General features: G+C 55.6%; 9 protein-coding genes across 9 annotated transcripts; 3 read left to right on the forward strand and 6 right to left on the reverse strand.

The window, feature by feature from the left end:
* Nucleotides 1–93: 93 nt before the first annotated feature.
* Nucleotides 94–1,370, reverse strand: IUM83_13857 (GPI ethanolamine phosphate transferase 2; the record flags this gene model as incomplete). Its single annotated transcript, XM_067938558.1, has 2 exons — nucleotides 94–97; nucleotides 265–1,370. The coding sequence occupies 2 exons, from the start codon at nucleotides 1,368–1,370 to the stop codon at nucleotides 94–96; spliced, it is 1,110 nt and encodes a 369-aa protein (XP_067785627.1).
* Nucleotides 1,371–1,576: 206 nt separating this feature from the next.
* IUM83_13858 (Gamma-butyrobetaine dioxygenase) lies at nucleotides 1,577–3,341 on the reverse strand (the record flags this gene model as incomplete). The annotated part of the gene is made up of 6 exons (XM_067938559.1): nucleotides 1,577–2,221; nucleotides 2,296–2,341; nucleotides 2,417–2,732; nucleotides 2,812–3,001; nucleotides 3,070–3,161; nucleotides 3,239–3,341. 6 exons carry the CDS (start codon nucleotides 3,339–3,341, stop codon nucleotides 1,577–1,579), a joined length of 1,392 nt encoding a protein of 463 aa, XP_067785628.1.
* Nucleotides 3,342–3,715: 374 nt separating this feature from the next.
* IUM83_13859 (Trehalose-phosphatase) lies at nucleotides 3,716–5,070 on the reverse strand (the record flags this gene model as incomplete). The annotated part of the gene is made up of 3 exons (XM_067938560.1): nucleotides 3,716–4,076; nucleotides 4,163–4,237; nucleotides 4,313–5,070. The coding sequence occupies 3 exons, from the start codon at nucleotides 5,068–5,070 to the stop codon at nucleotides 3,716–3,718; spliced, it is 1,194 nt and encodes a 397-aa protein (XP_067785618.1).
* Nucleotides 5,071–5,328: 258 nt separating this feature from the next.
* Nucleotides 5,329–8,414, reverse strand: IUM83_13860 (uncharacterized protein; the record flags this gene model as incomplete). The annotated part of the gene is made up of 4 exons (XM_067938561.1): nucleotides 5,329–5,441; nucleotides 5,677–5,766; nucleotides 5,848–5,944; nucleotides 6,459–8,414. The coding sequence occupies 4 exons, from the start codon at nucleotides 8,412–8,414 to the stop codon at nucleotides 5,329–5,331; spliced, it is 2,256 nt and encodes a 751-aa protein (XP_067785594.1).
* A 535-nt stretch (nucleotides 8,415–8,949) lies between these two features.
* IUM83_13861 (RIB7, arfC) lies at nucleotides 8,950–10,110 on the reverse strand (the record flags this gene model as incomplete). Its single annotated transcript, XM_067938562.1, has 6 exons — nucleotides 8,950–9,096; nucleotides 9,180–9,310; nucleotides 9,372–9,482; nucleotides 9,562–9,680; nucleotides 9,765–9,903; nucleotides 9,966–10,110. 6 exons carry the CDS (start codon nucleotides 10,108–10,110, stop codon nucleotides 8,950–8,952), a joined length of 792 nt encoding a protein of 263 aa, XP_067785694.1.
* Nucleotides 10,111–10,337: 227 nt separating this feature from the next.
* IUM83_13862 (ribosomal protein L32) lies at nucleotides 10,338–10,806 on the forward strand (the record flags this gene model as incomplete). The annotated part of the gene is made up of 2 exons (XM_067938563.1): nucleotides 10,338–10,460; nucleotides 10,654–10,806. 2 exons carry the CDS (start codon nucleotides 10,338–10,340, stop codon nucleotides 10,804–10,806), a joined length of 276 nt encoding a protein of 91 aa, XP_067785654.1.
* A 246-nt stretch (nucleotides 10,807–11,052) lies between these two features.
* IUM83_13863 (ribonuclease 3) lies at nucleotides 11,053–14,025 on the forward strand (the record flags this gene model as incomplete). Its single annotated transcript, XM_067938564.1, has 3 exons — nucleotides 11,053–11,347; nucleotides 11,425–11,531; nucleotides 11,608–14,025. The coding sequence occupies 3 exons, from the start codon at nucleotides 11,053–11,055 to the stop codon at nucleotides 14,023–14,025; spliced, it is 2,820 nt and encodes a 939-aa protein (XP_067785655.1).
* Nucleotides 14,026–14,218: 193 nt separating this feature from the next.
* IUM83_13864 (pre-mRNA-splicing factor RBM22/SLT11) lies at nucleotides 14,219–15,064 on the reverse strand (the record flags this gene model as incomplete). Its single annotated transcript, XM_067938565.1, has 1 exon — nucleotides 14,219–15,064. One exon carries the CDS (start codon nucleotides 15,062–15,064, stop codon nucleotides 14,219–14,221), a length of 846 nt encoding a protein of 281 aa, XP_067785709.1.
* A 196-nt stretch (nucleotides 15,065–15,260) lies between these two features.
* Nucleotides 15,261–16,303, forward strand: IUM83_13865 (transferase caf17 mitochondrial-like; the record flags this gene model as incomplete). The annotated part of the gene is made up of 4 exons (XM_067938566.1): nucleotides 15,261–15,756; nucleotides 15,847–15,925; nucleotides 16,007–16,138; nucleotides 16,258–16,303. 4 exons carry the CDS (start codon nucleotides 15,261–15,263, stop codon nucleotides 16,301–16,303), a joined length of 753 nt encoding a protein of 250 aa, XP_067785700.1.
* Nucleotides 16,304–19,178: the final 2,875 nt, after the last annotated feature.

The raw sequence follows: 19,178 nt of genomic DNA on the forward strand, positions 1-19,178 counted from the left end.
TCGGATCCATCGCTCTGTGCGACTTGTGCTTGCAGCGTCTCGCAGGCTTGAAGTACCGCAGCAGCAGTCTGCTTGTCCACTGAGATTGTATCTTCACCTCCTTGCAGAATTTTGGATACCTTGCGCAGCGGCTTTTCATAATGCTTGTCGAAGCTTTTTAGCGTCGAGGCATGGAATTTGATCTTAGCCAACGCATATAACTGTTGGAAGTTTCGATACAATGCACGCAGGTAATATGATTGTGAGTGAAGAGCGAAGCCAGACGAAGCACGGACAACATCATCGAGAAGCAAACCACTGCTATACAACGGAATGGGTAACCCGAAAAGTGAAGAAATCGTCGGCACCAAATCCACCTGGCTGCGTTTCTGTTTGTAAGAAATGTCCTCAGTAGAACGCATGGGCTTGCCATCACCACGCATAAACATCAGCAGCGCGGAAGACTCCTCCAACGTCGCACCGCCGTGGTTGCCCACTTCCGACATTCCATGGTCACTGCACAGCAAGATCAGTGACGGCCGCGCCGATGTGTCTTTCTCCATTCTTCGTGCGTCTTGTTCACCCACTGAATCCACCACCAACTGCACTACGCCATCCATCTCCTGCAATTTGCCCCGCATTAGGGGCGACCGCGGTCCACGCAGGTGGCCAACATGGTCCAACCCCAGATAATGTAGCACCAAGGCGTCCCAATCCCCACTCTTCTCGTTCTGCATGGTCGGGTCCAGCTCCTCCTTCAAGTGCCTGGTCACGTTGTTATCCACCTCCACGGTGTCTCTCGTAAAGAATCCGGACGTGCCGTCCGAGCGCTTGAACGTCTCCGGGAACAGCTTGAGCCACGTGTCGTCGCCGTAAAACACAATGCGCTTCCCACTGGCCGCCAATAACGACACAAGGTTGGCATCCTCATCTAAAGCTGCCGAGTTAAAGTTCTTCAAAATGTCAATAAACGCCGGCGCCTTGCCGGTCACGAGCGCCTTGAGGCGAGGCATGGTGACGGTCGGGACGCTGGCGTGTGCGACGTATCCGAGTGCCCGGCCGGACGCCACCAGGCCGCTGGTGAACGGCATGAAGGCATTCAGCTCCCCCTTCGTCTGCTGCCTGTCGTTCTCTGCACTGCCGTGCATTGCGGCGCTGCCCAGCACCATGTCGGCTCGCAGCGCGTCGATCAGCACGACGACGAGGCGGTCGTAGGCGGCGTCGGACTCCTGCAGGCTGTCGCGCTGCGGGTACTGGCCATTCCAGTCCGAGGCTGAGGGCGCTGACGGTTGGAAGAAGACCTCGTTGAGGCGAAGCAAGCCGCTCGAGCACAGATACGCCCCCAGGCCTGCGCACAAGCACAGCAGCCGCAGCACCAGCGTCGGCGTCATGTTGCGATGCAAAGGTGGACTTCTGGATACACAACTTTTACACAATTATTGGAGGATACTTTTTGTATGGGGTTTTGCATAGACTGCTTCAATTTGGACCACTTCACATGCTTGTGCCAATGCTCAATTCGATTCGCATTGTAGACTAGACTTTCGATCGCCGATACCAAAGCTGCTACGCCGGGGATTTACACAATGACTGACGCTTACGAGAAGTTGCCGTTGGCGACGCGCTGGTTCTTGGCGGTGGGGTCGTCGGCGCCGAAGCGCGTGCGCAGCACGTTGTAGCGGCAGAGCGCGTCATCGATGTTGATGTAGGTGCCCTGGAGGTGGCGCACGCCGTCCGAGCACGGCGTAAACTGTTTCCTGCCGTGCAGGACGCGACGCTGGTTGAAGATCACGGTGTCGCCCTGCTTCAGCCTGAACTCGTAGCGGTGCTTGCCGCCTTCGACGAGCTCGTGGAAGACACGGTAGGAGTTGTAATACGACATGACGTCGTCGAACGGAACTCGCAACGGACCCTCGAACGGAGGACTCCAGTGCACTGCGACCACCTCGTCGCGGTGGTTGAGCTGGATGTGCGGGCGCTGGTACTCCATGATCGTTGCCTTCTCGCGGGTCAGATGGTGCTTCTTGAACGTAGCGGGAACGCGGCAGAACGTAGTAAAGTGTTCCGGGTGGAGACGACGGAACTCCTCTGCAACGGCGAAGACGTCCACGAACGTCGACTCACCGCCTTTCACAGACTCGTCGAAGCGGAGTGCGTGCAAGAACTGGAATCCTGGAGGAGACTCGTAGTACGCCAGGTCCACGTGGCTTTTCAAGTAAACCGTGGTATATGCGATATTCACCTAGTTTTACATGACAATTACAATCTCAGTTATTACGCATGAACTCGATAATTTATGTGTCGAGCAATACGTACGGGCTTGGGCTCCGCAACAACGTCGAAGACATCACCGTACTGGAACCTGCAGAAGCAAACAGCACAGCCAATATAAGTTAGCTTGGAACTTCGCGAGCCGAAAGATCGACAGCCAACATACGAGTGCGAAATGGGAGCGATACGTTCCGCTAGCGTCTTCACTGCACCAGGCACCGAAGGTGTGTTGCGGATAACGGTGAACCCATTATCAATAACCTGGCGAAGCGCCTCGTATAGACCCTCGTCGTTGCTGGTGTCCATCATACGAGCATATTCGGTCGAAGGGACCGGAGCATCCAGCGCTATAGGGGTTGGGACCATTTCGTGAGCATGCTGGTCCAGCGCCCAGTCCGAGTAGCTGTTTTCAAGCAGCCACTTGCACGAGAAGCTCGACTCGTGACGGTCGTTCCACACGATATTCAGCGTATCGCCCTTCACTACACATCAGCACACAAATATCAATCAGCATCGCAATGCCGCAAACCCGTCAATCGCTCGACACTGGAATCCACGTACCAAACACTTTCTCAATGTCCAGTTCATCTTGGTCAATCTCAGCACAGTTCACAACGCGCTGCCCCGTCGGGTGGCCACATTCCGGACACGGACACCACGTGCGCAGATGAAGCAGGTGGAACTTGCTGCGTTTGCCGTCCTGCCAACGCAGCGTGATGAACTCGCGGTGCTGCACGTCGACACCGAGAAGCTGCACACGGTCAACACCAACGTCAGTCCCCCAGTCTTCAAATCGTTGATACACACTCTTCAACCGACCTCCTGCGCAATGGACGCATGCTCGTCGTGGTCGTGGGAGTCCGTCACGCTCGAGAATTGGCGCCACTGCATGGGCTTGGCATCGCGCGTTGCTGCAACGTAGAGATTACCAACACAATATGCGTCAACAACCGTCGGAGCTCAGGATCGCAGCCGAGTTGAAGCGCACCTTGCTGCACCCAGCGACGCTGCAGGATTGGCGCCACAGCGCGAGGCTGCGAGGCAATAGACGCCGAGACGGCGCGAGGAAGGACACGGGAGAACCGGCGCATGGTGAGCCTTATTGAGCTGCAGGAGAGTCGACACTTGCTCGCTCCACCGCAGAAACTGAAGTGCGAGGGAAATGCCGACGAAAACGGCCGAAGTTCAAAGTCCAGCCAGGCGTCGTTCGGGTGTAGTGACATCGTGTCTATACGAAACACACATATGCTGGTCTTCCCGCACTGCTCGTCAAGTGTGTTGAAACGCAATGGTAAAAGTGACGTTGAAGATATGCTACGCTAGACGTTCATCACACTACGACGCCGGACATCGCATCAACGTAAAGAAGATGATTGGGCACAGATCGCCGGGACAAAACATTAATGATGGCGCTTCAAACGAAATCGAGGCGGATGCCTGAATTACAAGCAAAATAGTAAACCTGCTACTGCGCTTGGGTAGGAGGCGGGTCGGTAGGCTGCGGGCTGCTAGGCGCGCTCCTCTCGCGGTCCCCACATGCAATCAAGCGGTTTAGAAATTCGCAGACTTCGCCCGTGTCGCGCAGTGTGAACGAGGCGTCCGTGGATTTGCTCTCCTCGGTGACGATGATGCCCACACCCTTGCGGTTGTAGTGAGTCTGGAAGAGCTGGAACGCGTCTTCATCCGTGGTGTCATCGCCGATATAAATAGTGTAAACATCATCGTGCTCGTCCAACCCAAGCGCCTGCAGCAGCCACAGCAGCGCCTTGCCCTTGTTCCAGTCGATTTTCGGTTTGAACTCGTAAACCATTTTGCCTTCGTTCATTCTGCATCACAGCACAGTTTCAGGGCTCGTCAAGGTCAGCATCAGTGGATAATTTGCTGTCCAAAAATAATAGCATCGGTATCTCACCTGATGCGCGGGTGCTGATCTCTCACCGTACGGGCAAGACTAGAGATCTGCGGTCTTAGACCCGGATCCACATTCCTGCAAAAATCGCACCATCCAGGAATGAGTCTTAGATCAACCCAGCCCGATCATATAACACAGCTGCTAACATACCTGTAATGCAGCGACACGGAGAAAATGTTGTCCTCGACTTCAGCACCGGCAATGCTTTCGATCTGGCCACCCAGTTCGTCCCGAACGTCGTGCAGATCCGTCAAGAACTGCGCCGCCACTTGGTTCTTTATGGAGGTGCCGTCGGGGCCCTCAATGTCGAACCCGTGGCTGCCGGCGTAGTAGAGCTGCGGGATGCTCACGAACTTCTGGATCTTGTGCAGCGAGCGCCCCGTGATGACCCCCGTGATGAACTTCTGGCGCAGCTTCTCCAGCGTGTCCTTCATAGCGGGCGACAGCAGCGCCAGCGCCGGGTCGTTCACGATGGGCGTGAGCGTGCCGTCGTAGTCCAGGAACACCACCAGCCGGTGGTCGCGGAAGTGCGCCTGCAGCTCGCCAAAGTTGGCCAGCGCGTTCGCGTTCGTCACGGACAGTCGGCGCGGCCGCTCCTGGCTGCCGGAGGCTGCTACGGCCAGCGGCTCCGGCTCAGCGGCGGTGGTGGCCATCGACGCAGCAAGTGGCAGACTGGCGCGCCGCGGGCGGAAGAGGAGGAGCTTCGCTGGCAGGAGTGCTTTTCGCACATGTGCTCGTGCCTCGGCCGAAATAGGGTTGGTCTCGCTGTCGTCAGCCAGTATAAAAACCGTCGCGTCGGCGATTGGCGGAAAAGCGGGCAGGCGCTTCTGATTGGGCGGACCAGAGCATCGACCGAAGTTGACCAGGCCTGACCCGTGATCCACACCGAGCTCTGTCTTGTCTTGCATGGCGCACGACTCGACCGATGCGAGGCGACGTAGCTAGCGCCTTCCACGGACGAAAACGCCAGCGCTTTTACCAGGTTTCTCGGCGCAGTTTTGTGGCAATGGGGTTCACGCAACCGTTATGTTGAAGTGACACTGGCATATAGACAGCAGCGACAGGATCGGAATCCAATGCCTGGGACGCGGGCAAGGCGTCACAGTCGGGTTGTTTCTTGGAGCTACGCTCGACCGCGCTCTCGCGTGTGCCATGCCCAAAACTTATCACGTGCCGAGGATCGCCAGGAACGGAGCTGCTGCAAGCGGGGAAGAGTAGATGCTGCTGCTGGTGGCGCGGCTGAGCTTGGCGCGAGCAAGCCACTGACGAGAACGCCAATCTGCGAGCGTGTAGCACGTAACGACAAGGTTATTAGCATTTGAACGGATTCATCCGACTTACAAATGTGGAGGCGACTGTGACGACGACGAGGGCGATGAAGTGATGCTGTACGGCTTCCTAAAGGCACGAAGTCAGGATGGCAGCACCACCTTCAACCATGATGTTGTTGGCCACGCCTGGTGTTCATCGATATTTGTCAATGGCGGCAACAGTATCACAACGGAGGAATGCACGGAAGGCATCGATGAAATCGACGTGATCGCGACGATCGCCTCCGCATTGTGAAAATCCAAACTCCCAAGCTTTCTTTCGCCCCATACTTTCTGCAGGAAACAGCGACCGAATACAAACAGGTGAACTTCTTCCCTTCGCCAGCGTGCTGGATCCTGCGACGTTGTGCGCACCTGGATCGTGCGATCCGCGTACATACAGCATGATCGGCTTTTCACACGTTGGCAGCGTAAAGATCTTGATTTTCGTCGGCCACCGCAATGGTGATTCCTGTGGTCAGTAGCAACTCAACGCCACCTGAATCAGGTGCCCTGACAGAGGATATCATTCGCAAGTGTGAACCCAGCCGAGAGTTCAACTGACATTATTGGTCAGTGCGATGCTCACTCCGGTTCTTGGCCTTGTTGGAACTTGAGAACGCAGCCCGTGTATTTGAGAAGGCTAGTCTATCTCCAGATATCCTTTGCCATAAAAACATTGAACGCAGATGTTCATAAAGTAATATGATATTATCTAAGAGCAAGTTTGATTTCGTTGAGCCTTAGTATTTAATGGATCCCCGATTGTGTTAGTACAAGAACGCACGCAGCGTCTCAACCTCCACCTTCCTGCGTCTATGTTGTCCGATTTCGCTCTGTGTTTCAACCATATCGTCACTGTCTCCATCGCAGACGGCCGCATCTAGCGCTGCCACGGCTGACAAGTAATGCGTGCGCATGCGAAGATAGTGAACGCGGGCAGCCCGACCTGCGGCAACTCGATTGACTCGGTCCAACGTCAATACCTGTTCGATCGTGTGCTCTATCTCGCTGGAAGTCACATGCACTGACGGTAGCTTTACAAGCGGAGCACTGTCCGTCAACTCGCGTTCGTCGTGTCCAGCTCCGTTCTCTCCATCGGGGGCACCGTTTTTCTTCGCCGCGTCTGGGTCTTCATCTGCAGCACCCGTATCGGTTGGCCCATCATAGTCAAAAGAGCCGACGCGTAAACCACAGCTGTCCGGAACCCATTCCTGCATAATTGGAGTGTTATACGTCACGGTGACCGCACCGACTGCAGCGCTCTCAAGCACCGCATCCTCGTATTTCTCCATCTCGGGAGGCACTGGGAACAAGTGGATGCCTATTGTGTTCTTAAGTCGCGTGATCTCTTGAGGGGAGTTGGCTTCTTCTTCGCACACTAAGTCCACATTAGGTTGGCGTTTTGTCGACCTCTTGGCTTGATTCTTGGGGCTATCAAGTCCCTCCAGCCAATCCTCGGCAGCTCGATCGGGATTAGCTGCAGCCTCTGCAGCCTCCGCTGCTTCGGCATCGGCCTCATAGTCTTTTAGCATGCTGCTCAGCACGCGCTGGAACGATCCACAAAGCGCCATCGATCGCTGGAATCGAACATGGAGCATAGGCCACTCCGGATGCGCCACCCACGCGGACAGCAATTCTTCCGTAAACTGCTCTTTCTTGTCCGCATCACCAACCACAACTACATGCAGAAACTCGTCCCATTTCTTGCGAATGTGGCGATTATAGATATCCGGCACCGTACTCTTCATCAAGTACACACCAAAATGGCTTGCTGCCAAGTCCGAAGTTCCCATATCGACCGGCGAGGTCTTGCCTAAGGCGTTGATTACATTGGCGCCAGCTCGTCCTCGATGGTCGCGCTCTTCCTGCCGCTCCTGTCGAAATTTCAGCATCTGCCTCAGCGCAAACTCAGTCTTCACCAGCACCAAGTCCGGGAATCTCGGGGCAAAGAGTGCCGGTCGCATCGCACTCAACGGGAACATCGCCGCAAACACCCCTGCTGACGCTGCAGCTGAAGAAGTCTCCGTCGCCCTGTTCAACGGACTCGCCCCGATCGCCACATGAACTCTACTGGCTACCTTGGTGTGGGCATTAGCCGCCACCACTTGACTCCGCGGCCACAAGAACGCCAACTCTGTTGCATGAGCCATAGCACTGTCACTTCCCGTGGGGATCACTGCAAGACACGTCCACGGCAGTCTCGCCTGCCCGGGCTGTCTAGCGCCGGGGCTGTACTGCTGCTCGAAGCGACGTTCCAGGAACCTCAGCGCCGCTGCAGCCGGTTGCGCGCGGGCGCTCGAAACTGCACTGGGCTGCATCAGATCGGCTGAGGCCAGCATCCTCTCCCTGAACACGCACTCATGGACCCGCAGGTCCAATGACACCGTCTGGAACTTCCAGAATATCAGAATCTGCAGCAGCACCAGACTGACGGAGGCGACAGTGAGCCAATGGGTCGGGTAGACCCAGTACTTGACTGGGGCCGTCGGGTCCCCCTTCCAGCGCTTGATCCAGTCTTTGGGGCCTGCAAAGAGCCACGAGGTCTTCTGCCTCCATTGCTCCACTTTCGACGCCGCAGCGGGGAACCTCGAAGCCCATGCAGCATAAAGCAACTGTAGCCATGTCGCCAGTCGCGCCCCCACGTCTTGCAGTAATTTCAGCGCCTGCTGCGCCCGCGAGTTACACTTAGCGCGCGCTAAAACGGAGTTCTCCGCCGGCGTTTTAGCCTTGCCTGGGCTCACCATGCCTGGTTTTAGCGGCGAATTAGCCGTCCCGTAGCTCTCGCCCTCTCCCAGCGACGCGGACGCGGACGCCGCAGACGCCAGGTCGCTCTCGTTCAGCGTGATGCTCTCGGTGGTCGTGCTGTCGCTCTCCATTCCCTCGTAGAAGCTGCGCCGACGCAGGCGCGACGTCGGCGGTGCGTCCATCTCACTCATCATGGTGGTCGGTCTGGGAGTGAGGCGAAACTTAACTTGGTGTTCCGAACATAAACAATAGAACTCAGATCTGAGTCTGTCTACGATATACCGGTAATTCTCATCAGCTTGTTCTCTCTTTTTGTCATCATTCTCTTTCAGTTTGGTCGTTTCCTCAAAGCCAAAATGGGCGCTTTCCAATAATTTTTGTTATTTGTCACAGCGTTAACAACGTTAACTTGCTCACTTCATCGTATCGTGGGCGCCCACCCACAGCAGAGCTTAGGCATGAGCGCGTGACGGGCGAGCAGTATTATTGGTGGAGTTGGTGAGGTTGAGTTGGTTCGATCAGTTGCCCACCGCTGCTTTGGAGGCCCTGAGCCTCCTCGACCTCCATCACCACCCTTTGGTCAGGACCCGTTTAATTCCAATTCGAGTGTGAGGTGCCGAGAAGGCCCAGTCCTCGCATGGTCATAGGTTGAATCAGCATGTGTGCAACTTTCGCGTTGACGCACGCAAGGACATGCTGGTCGGGTGCTGCAAAAATGCCCACGATCGCTTAATGGTCGAGCCGGCCCAGAATCACCAGGTCTTCTCCCAGGACATGGTAGTGGGGTTGCTGCAAGCGGGGAAATGTAGATGCTGGTGGGGATGGCGTAGCTGAGCTTGGTGCGAGCAAGCCGCTGACTGCTCGGAGGCCACCGATCTGCGAGCGTGTAGCACGTGACGACCAGGTTAGCATCTGCACAGATTCCTCCGGATTTCCCCGTCGAGTGAAACAAAACTTACAAAGGTGGGGGCGACCGTGACGACGACGAGGTCGATGAAGTGACGTTGCGCGGCTTCCTGGAGGCACGACGTCAAGATGGCAGCACCGCCTTCAACCATGATGCTGTTGATCCCATTTTGTTTTGCCACACCTGTTGTGTAATGATACTTGTCAGACAATGGCAGCGACAGTATCAAAATGGAGGAACGCACGGAAGGCATCGATCATATCGACGTGATCGCGACCATCGTCTCCGCGCACAGTGCGGCACTCAAAAATTCGAGCCCCCACCGCCTCAAGAGCTTGCTTCCGCCCCAGAATTTCTGCAAGAAACAGCGATGAGAACAAACAGATGAGCTTCTTGCCTTCGCCAGTGATAACGCCAGCAAACGTTGTGCGCACCTGGATCCTGCGATCCGAGGCCATACAGGATGATCGGCTTTGCACAGGTCGGCAGAGTAAAGAGTTTGATGTCCATCGGACACCGCAAGTGCGTGTCAATGATGATCGGTTGGGGGTTGCTCCCTGTGGACAGCACCAACACCACGCAAAAAACAAACTTATCAGAAACGGGATCTCATCTGCCAGGTTGCATCAAAGCGAACGTGCCTTTTACCAACCGCGAGTTCAATGACGGGTTGTCTGCGAGCACAGTGCCCACGCCCACCAAAATTCCATCGTGGATGGTGCGCAAAGTGTGCGTCATCTTCATCGAAGCTGGCCCGCTTAGCAGCGTCGGCTTGCCTGAGCAGCGAAGCAAAATTATCAGCCTAGTTGTAGTCGATCTTATCCGGCGTTCGGCGCACCTCTCTCTGCAGTCAGGGATCCGTCGATACTCTGCGCATACGTCAGAGTCACGAAGGGCACTGGATCCTTCTCATTCGTCCGCTTCCATCGCTCCTGCGCCTCACACACCTGCCGCCGCACATCCTGCAACACCACGTCGGTCATCTTGGGTACTGGTGCAGCTCATCGTGGGACTCTAAAATCGATCGCTTACGTTAACTGAATTTTACCCAATCCGGGGGCACAAATGATTGTGTACACCACACAAGCCAATCGATGGCCGCACGTAAGGCTGGGGCAGCATTGACACAAGAGCTGCTCGACCCGTGACAATGGCGACGATGCTGGTGCGAAACGCGATGCAGCGCGCCGTGGCGTTCCTGCAGCACACGATGTTCCCGACGGCGCAGACGCCGGCGCTGGTGCTGGGCCCTCTGGCGCTCAACGGCGGCGCGGCCGCGCTTCCCTCGAACCCGCTGAGCGACGCGATCTGGCTGGCTGCCCCCAAGTCCAAGGTACGCGGCCGCAGGCGACGCGGACAGCCACGCAGCAGCAGTGGCAGATATGGGGCGTAGATAGACGCCAGAAATCGGAGACGACGAAGCTGCTGCTGCCGCCGCTGCTGTGTGGCTGAAGACGAAGTAGTTGGCTGCGGCTGAGGAGACTGATGGCGTTTTTATTGTTTTGTTGTTGTTGCTACTGCTGTAGGTGACGCCGTCCCGTAAGAAGATTAGGAACAACGACCTGAGCAAGCGCCTCAAGAACATCGTGCACTTCCAGGACTGCTCCATGTGCGGTGAGAAGAAGCTGCGTCACCGTCTGTGCATGAGCTGCTTCAAGAAGGGCAAGTACTTTGTGTAAACGTTGCGCGCGTTCGGCACCAAAACATCGTACACATCTGGAAGAGAGAGAGACGCAGAGGATGATGATGATGAATATATAGATGTCTGCTTGCGGACGACCACGGACACCTTCTTGTCTTACGTCTCCATCATACGACCCTCAATCTCGGCCTCCTATTCGTTGAAACTGCTATTTTCCCAACACTTCATTGGCCAAAACCCCCATTTGACGATTCCTAGCAGTTCGACGTTGGATACGCCAGCGATGGACGAAGTGTCCGTTGGTCTCTCGCTGAGCGAGATGGAGCACGAGAACGCGTCGTTCCTGGGCGCGGCGGCAGTGGAGGAAGCGCCCCCCAAGCCGGTGCCAGTGCCGGAGCCGACAGTGACGCCAGCTCCAGCCATTCCGGCGCCGGCACCGTCCGCCCCGCCTGCCGCAGCGCCTGTTGCAGTGCCGTCCACGCCAGTTGCAGCCGCAGTGGATGCAGGCGACGACTGCCTGCGCGTGTCCTACCACTGCAAAGCCTCCAAGTGCTTCCGCCTCCAGTGGGAGGCTGAGAGTAAGCGCAGCTTGAGCTTCCCTAGTCTAAGAGGAATTTGACAATCAGAAATTCACATTGAAAATGTCTGCTGCAAGTGAATCCGCGATGCCCGCGCCAGACGACGATCATGTTCGAGGGCAAGGTCTACCTGTTCGACGGCTTTTACTTACTGTGCCATGGCGACCCACCCGAGGTGCCAAGGGTGAGTGAAAACTTCATGCTGGTTCTGACTGGTATCAACTACTGAGCATGCTTTATGTTGTTATGCTGGTTTTTAGTTCGAGTACACACGCGGGGGTGTCATGTGTAAGATCCACTTTATTCCGGAGGAGCTGCCGTCGTCGGTGCGCGGAACGACTGGCAACGATGTAGATGCCGATGTGAACGGGAAGGCCCACCGCTCCTTTTGCGACTCGCTGATCGTAGTGCAGCGGTATATGTTCCAGCAACTGCTGGGTATTCAGCCGGCTCACCTGTTTGGTAAGGTGTTCCCAGACCCCGCTCACGCTACCGGTGACGCATCCGAGATTTGTGGAGACTATCATTTGGTGCCGCGGTTTATTGCCGTGAACGAGGAGCCTCTGCTCCATCGTGAAGACTTGCATTCACCCAACCGTGTCGGTTATGCGGTGGGGCGGCTGATGTCAGTGCAAAAACTGCTGGAGTATCTCGATACTAGCGCGAAGTTTACTGTGCGTGACTTTTTCGCGCAGTTCGACCACAACGAGCTTATAGATTGCATCGTTTCCACTCGCATCAACGGCCTGCCGACTGTCTTACGTGTAGACAAAATTATTTTCGAGCCGTCGGAGACTGAAGGGGGCAAGCCCCCCGCTAATGAAGAGCACGGCATCGTCACAAGAGATGGTCGGCATGTTCGGGCGATTGCTCACCGCGGCCAAGGTGGTCGCAATTATGATGGCGCCAAGTCCAAGAAGAGGATCCGCAAGTGGCAGGAGGTGGGCAAGTTTCTTCAGTTGTCACCTGAGGTTGAAATTCAAACCGAAGAGGTGCACCCGATGGAATGCCATCTTACAGGTATTCGCGCTGATCTCTTCGAGGTTGGGAGTGCTATGCCGATGGTGCTCAAGTATGTTCGACACTTTTACTTGCTTACAAGCTTCGAGGAACAAATGGGCTTAAAATTTAAGGATAAAGCGCTACTACGCCAAGCATTTACTCATGGGTCGTATATCGACATAGGCATGCAGAATGTCAACACTGTCGAGGCCACTCAATCCCGTGTGCGCCTTGGGCACGTGTTTGAGAATGTTGCCTCGCTAAAGCGATCACGCAGTATGCTGCTCGATGGTGACGCACCGATGCCCAGCAAAGCAGCAGGGAATAACGCGTCACAGCTAAGGAAGGTTGCACAACAACACTTGTCTGGTGATTTCAAGGAAGAATTCCACTCGCGGTATCTGTGCCCGTATGAGCGGCTGGAGTTTTTGGGTGATGCTGTGCTTGGTTTTCTCGTGGCATCGTCGGCGTTTTTAAAGCTTCCGAATGCTGATGAAGGATTCTTGCATCAAACTCGTGTCGACATTGTGAACAATGGCAATCTCGGCAATATGGCAAAAACGGCGAACTTTGAATCTTTGTTGCTGAGTGCGTTCGACTTAACAAAGCTGAACGAAGAAATCAAAGCGAAAATCACCGCTGATTGCTTTGAGGCGCTTCTGGGCGCCCTCTATAAAGATCAAGGCATCGTGCCGTGCCGCGCATTGCTGGGTAAACTTATGGATATGCACGACGTCGAACTGCGCGAGCTGTGTTTCCTTTCATCCGATGAACTTCTTGTCGAGGCAAAAGCGTTCGTGGAAAAGGACCGCGCTGCTATCAAAACGTGGAGCAAGTACACGCACACACGTTTATTGCATCGTCGTTTTGCCGCACGTTCTGGCGTGAATATCGCCAACACGCATTTATGGCTACAAGCTATGACTCATGCCTCGTTCAAGAAGCCTCAGATTGACGATGACGAATTTATTGGGCACGATCCAAGTTACGAACGCATCGAATTCCTTGGTGATGCTGTGCTGCAACTCTTGTCGTCTGAGTTCCTTGTGGATGCTTTTCCGTACCACCAGGAACACCTTCTTACCCAAGTGCGGTCGTCACTAGTGAAAAACAAGAAGCTGGCGATCGTTGCGCGCAATGCTGGCTATGAGGAGTTCATTCGATTGGGGAATGAGGTCAAGAAGAATGGCAATTTGTACGTGGAGGACGTGCTAGCCGACGTATTCGAGGCCACGCTTGGTGCCGTGTACATGGAGAATCCGGGCGACCTTGGGAAAGTTCGCTCAATCCTGGAGCAGTTGCTGTTTCCGAGGCTTACTGAAGCCATTCGACGCCGGCAGTGGATGAATCCGCGCAAAGTGTTTGCACATTACGTGGCGCAGTGGAGTCGGTCAAGCAATCGCCCGATCTCGTGCCAGTTCAAGAGCATCAAAGTGCCCGGTGCAGCGAACGAGGCAGGTATACTGGTACCCAAAGACAAAGTACACGGCGACGACGCAAACGGGGACGGCAAAAGCAAAAAGGCTACGAAAACCGAGCCTCCTGGACACGCTACGGCGCTGTACGTGAACGGATTCCAGGTGGCACGCGCCGTTGGTCGCACAATCACTGCTGCTCAAGACGCAGCCTGCATGCAAGCGCTCAAGCTCTACGGCGTCAGACTGCATGAAGACTAGAGTGGGAAATGGTATCCACAGTGAGCCACGATTCAGCCACATTGCATGTAGTGACAGTGACAAACTTTTGTTGCTACCAAACACGGAGAATGGATGCAGTTCGCATGCTAGATGGTAAAGATCTCCCAGCACTTGTTGCTTGAGTTGTGTATCTGTATGGCCTAACGTGAACTACCTCACCTCCCAGTTGAGCCTAGCCTTTCGTCTCCTCCTCCTCAGCCTTCTTCGCCGCAGTCGGGGGCGGTCCAGGCGGAAGCGGGGGCTTCTTTCCGGGCGGCAGCGGGGGCGGCTTGGGCTTGGACGCGCCCTCGGGCGTGGGCGGCGGTCCGCGCGGCTTGCCGTCCCGCCGCTGCTGGTTCTTCTTCTGCCCGCCGAGCATTTTCATCGCCACGGGGTCGTTCTTGCCGTAGAAGCGGTCCTTGATGTTCTGCTTGGCCAGCGGGTCGTCCTTGTCGCGCGGCATCTCGTGCAGGTACGGGCACTCGTCGCCGCGGTTGCACTCCCCGCGCGCGTAGAACGAGCACAGGTGTGCGCGGTTGCGCTTGTAGTACGGCTCGCGGCGCGCCATGCGCAGCAGCGCGCTGTTGGCCGAGCCAGACGTGCTGCCGTAGGCGGACACGGCGCCCTCCTGCTCCAGCATGCGGCTGTGCTGCTGCGAGAACCACTCGCGGTTGGCGTCGCTCTCAGGCACGTTGACGGCCAGCTCGGCGCCGCCGCCCTCCTCCTTGGCCAGCACGGCGTCGCGCACCTGCACGGGCAGGTGGTACTGCAGGTCCAGCACGCAGGTCTGGCACACGTTCTTCATGCGCGCGCAGGTCTGGCACACCTCCGTCTTCTTGTAGCGCGCGCGCTTGCCCGGCTTCCAGCGGAAGACCGTGAAGGGCCGCGCGCAGATCTTGCAGGCGCTGCCGTACGCCTCCTTCATCATGCGCACGTACGGGTTCTCGCCCAGGCAGCTCTCGCACAGCAGCGGGAACTCGTCCGACTCCCACGCCGTCTTGGTCGCGTCCGCCTTGATGGCGAAGCCGCGCTCCCCCATCGCCTCTCTCGGTCTCGTTACCGGTATCGCCTGACGGAGCTCCTCGATTTCGTCAAACGCCACGATTGGCTGAAAAGTGTCCTCGTACCTAGCCGAACATTAGTGTACTCAACATGACGCAATCCGGCAGAATGATGGATGAGCGAGCCATTTGACAAGCTGCGGCCGAGGACGCAAGCTGTCGCTGAGTGGGGAGATGGCGTCGGTGCTGCGGCGCTCGGGCGTGGCGCGGCTGGCCAACCGCCGGCTCACGCAGCTGCAGGGCGCGGACGCGGCACGCTTCATCCAGGCAGTGCTCACCAACGACATGAAGCGCGTGGCGCGCCGCGGCGACGCGCTGTACGGCGGCTTCCTGAGCACCAAGGGGCGCGTGGTGGGCGACTGCAACGTGCTGCAGCTGGCGGACGACGCCTTCCTGCTGGACTACGACGAGGACGTGGCCGAGGCGCTGGCCAAGCACTGGAAGCGCTACAAGCTGCGCATGAAGCTCAAGATCGAGGACAAGACGGACGCCTTCGCGCTCTACGCCACGCTGCCGGCCGCGGTGGGCGACGCGGGCGCCGCGCTGTCGCCCGAGGCCAAGGCGCTGGACGAGCTACAGACGCTGAACCCTGGAGACGAGACGGTGGTGTACGCTGACCCGCGCGGTGTCCACTTCGGCGTCAGGGCAGTTGTCCCGATTGACGCGACGTGTAAGGAGGAGCTGCTGGTTGCTACAGGTGATGAGGATGCTATTGCTGACTGTTTCCGTTGTTGCCGGCGGTGTGGGTTTATGCGTTTAGTGAACTTGCCGGAGGGATACGAGACGATAGAGACGGCGGCGTACTTGGACCACCGCATCGCGCTCGGAGTCGCGGAAGGGTGAGGCCAAATGACTGTACATCGCCAGCCGAACTGCTAGGCTGATCGTGTGTCAAACATTTTTTTAATGTTGCTGAGTAGCAAGGAGCTGGTGGATGGGATTCCACTCGAGTGCAACCTCGACTTGCTGCAGGGCGTGTCCTTCCGCAAGGGGTGCTACGTTGGCCAGGAACTCACGGCTCGCACGCAGTTCAAGGGCAACATTCGCAAGCGGTTAGTACCGGTTGCGTTGATTCCGTCAGAGCAGCAGGATGTGGTTAAGCTGTTGTCGGAGCTCGCGTTCAAGCCATTCGATGCGTCTTCTCACGGTGCACTGCGGGAGTACTTGGCAGATTCGAAGGGATGGAAGGACGTCAAGGCACCGGAAATCGGAGATAAGATCGTCGCCACCGGCGAATCGAAAGCACTTGGAACGATTTTCAATGTTGGAAAGGACGTAAGCAGCGCTATTGCCATGATGCGTCTTGGCAACCTTCTTCCATCAGAGACTGAGGCTGGCGAGACTGTGCCAACCATGAAGTTTTCGACGCAGGACGGTGCCTTCCACGCCGTTCCGTATCAACCCTCGTGGTGGCCTCAGCTGGATTTTAAGACAGGAAAGATGGTGCTGTAATGATACAGTGTAGCATCAGCGGCGGCGTTCACGCGTTTTGTAATCCATGCAATGGCGACAAGATGATTAAAACCTACATCAAACGTTTTCAACATTGGAATTCGTAAAGACCTTGTGAAATTTGAGTTCAACTTCATAGTTTCTGCATTACGCTTTCCAAATTAATTGCTGAATACGCTGCAGTATTTTTCCTTTGAGGGCTTGGGGCTCATCGAAATGCTTTAGTTCTGATGCGAATTGCCCCACCTCACTCGGACTGGAGATCTCCAACCGTTTTAACATTGTAGTTCTTCAGCTTGTTCATCTTCATCTTTCCAATGTCTGGAATGATATCGACGCCTTCTGCATTCGTCATTTCATCCCACGGAATGTTTTGTCTGGTTGTGAATTAATCATCGTCTGACTTCGGGACGACGAAAATCAACACCACGCTGTCCGAATCTGCCATTACGTCCCCCAACAATCCAAGGTTCTATAGCAATAATGCCCTTCCCATTAACTGGGTGCCTCGAAGCCTCGGTCACCTGAAACAGTAGGATCTGTTTCTTTTTAAACACGAGTGTGCTTGCCTCAAAATGCAGATAATAAAATGCGTCGATCGACTCGTAGTTGTACGAGCGCGAAATATGGTATGGACCGCCTGCAAGTGTAGATCTTGTCAGTTACTTCGGGTCAAAGAAGCAATACCCGTCACTTTTGAGGGTCGAAAATTATGGAAGGCTAGGAAGTCGACTGAGGAGCAAGGCGAGTGTAGGAGACTGGTTGTTATTGAGTTGGTAGAATTGAGAATGAGAAAGAAGTTGGAGCGTGAGCTCTACATGCACTAGGGCTATCCCCTAGGAGTCCCCTCTTGTGTGATATGCAGTAATGGGTGGTAAGTTCGCTGTACTTGTAGTCTGTCCTTCATTCGGACGAAGTAAGCGTGCGCAACCAAACATCTCACCCTGCGAGCAGAAGTATACAGCTGCCAGTGGCTGTAAATCATCGTAGAGCTGTGCTTGTCTTGCAGGTTGCAACACTCCCCCTCAAGCATGGCTTGCGAGGCGAAGTTTGCTGCAGAGGCGCTCGAAAATGACCCGATCAGTGGCTTTCGTGAAGAGGTCAGCGAGCTGCTGTTGCGTGGGGCAATATTCGACGTGGACGTCCTTTTCATGATGGCGTCGCGAACGAAATGGTACTTGATGTTGAGGGGTCGAGTCCGCTGAGACGAAACTGCGTTTTGCATGGACTTGATGGCCGATTGGTTATCAACGCGGAGCAAAATGGACGCGCCTTCAGGTAGCAGGCGTAGTTCGTCAAGAAGTTGGCGGATGCCGATGCAATCTTGAACCGCTGTGCAGGCAGCAACATATTCGGCTTCCATGGTCGAAAGTGCGACCGTGGTCTGCTTGCGTGAGGCCCACGAGACGGTCATCGAATTTATCTGCAACACTGCACCGCTCGTAGATTTTGCAGAGTTGGAGTCTCCAGCCCAGTTTGCGTCGGAGTAAACGACTGCTTGCAGCTGTGCACCCGGACCGTTGCCGAACTTGTACAGGAGTCCTTTACTCATGGTGCCCTTGAGATATCTCAGCACGCGTTTAATTCCACGCCAGTGCATCTCTGTCGGGTGTGCCACGAATCGTGAAAGGCAGTTTACTGCGGTGGTGATGTCCGGTCGGGTACAATTCGAAAGCCACAAAAGGCTGCCAATAGCCTCGCGGACGAGGTTGGTGTCGGTGAACGGCTCCGAATTTTCATTGTAGAATTGGTGGTTCACTTCCATTGGCGTTACCACGGGGCGGCACTGCTCCATGCCGAATTTTTGCAGCAATTCTTCGATCGTCTGCTGCTGGTGAAGAATGATGCCTTCCGGGGTGCGCTTGAGCCATACACCGAGACATTTTCAGCTTCCCCTAGATTTTTGATGTTGAAGCGCTCAGCAAGACGTGACATCACGTGTTCGGAGAGATTATCATCTTGACTCACCACAAGGACGTCGTCAACATAGAGTCCGAGTACACAAAGGTTACCACCACGGTGCATGAAGTAGATGCACGGGTCCACCTTGCTGCGCGTAAAGCCTTCTGCTTTTAAGAACGCGTCGATCATGTCGTTCCAGAGTTTTCCGCTCTGTTTGAGGCCGTAAAGTCCCTTGAGAAGCAGCCATGATTGTCCGGCGAACACTCCAGAGGTCCCGTTTGGTGGCGTCAGGTAGATCGGCTTATCCAGCGGTGACTTCAGATATGCATTCGGCACATCGCCTTGCAGCAGCTTCGCCTTCCAAAGAGCTGCCAGTAGAGCAATGAGGCGAAGGCTGGATAGTTTGAGCACCGGAGAGAAAGTAGCATCAAAATCAACTCCAAACTTCTGCGTGAAGCCGCGGGCGACAAGCCTGGCTTTGAAGCGCTCTAGTTCGCCGTTGCTCGAGAACTTGATCTTATACACCCATTTTGCCGTCACTAGGTTCGCATTTTCGGGTGTGTCAACGAGTTTCCAAGTACCGTTGGCTTGGAGATCGGCGAGTTCCTTATCCATCGCTTCTTTCCACTGCCGCCAGTATTTGCTGCGCATGGCCTCACCGAGTGTCTTAGGTTCTTTGATGTGGTCGGAAGCACGAATTGTGAGAAGCACGTAGGCTGGCCCTGCAAACGCGTCAAT

Source organism: Phytophthora cinnamomi, assembly GCF_018691715.1.
Source record: "Phytophthora cinnamomi strain GKB4 chromosome Unknown Contig77, whole genome shotgun sequence".
Taxonomy (NCBI): domain Eukaryota; phylum Oomycota; class Peronosporomycetes; order Peronosporales; family Peronosporaceae; genus Phytophthora; species Phytophthora cinnamomi.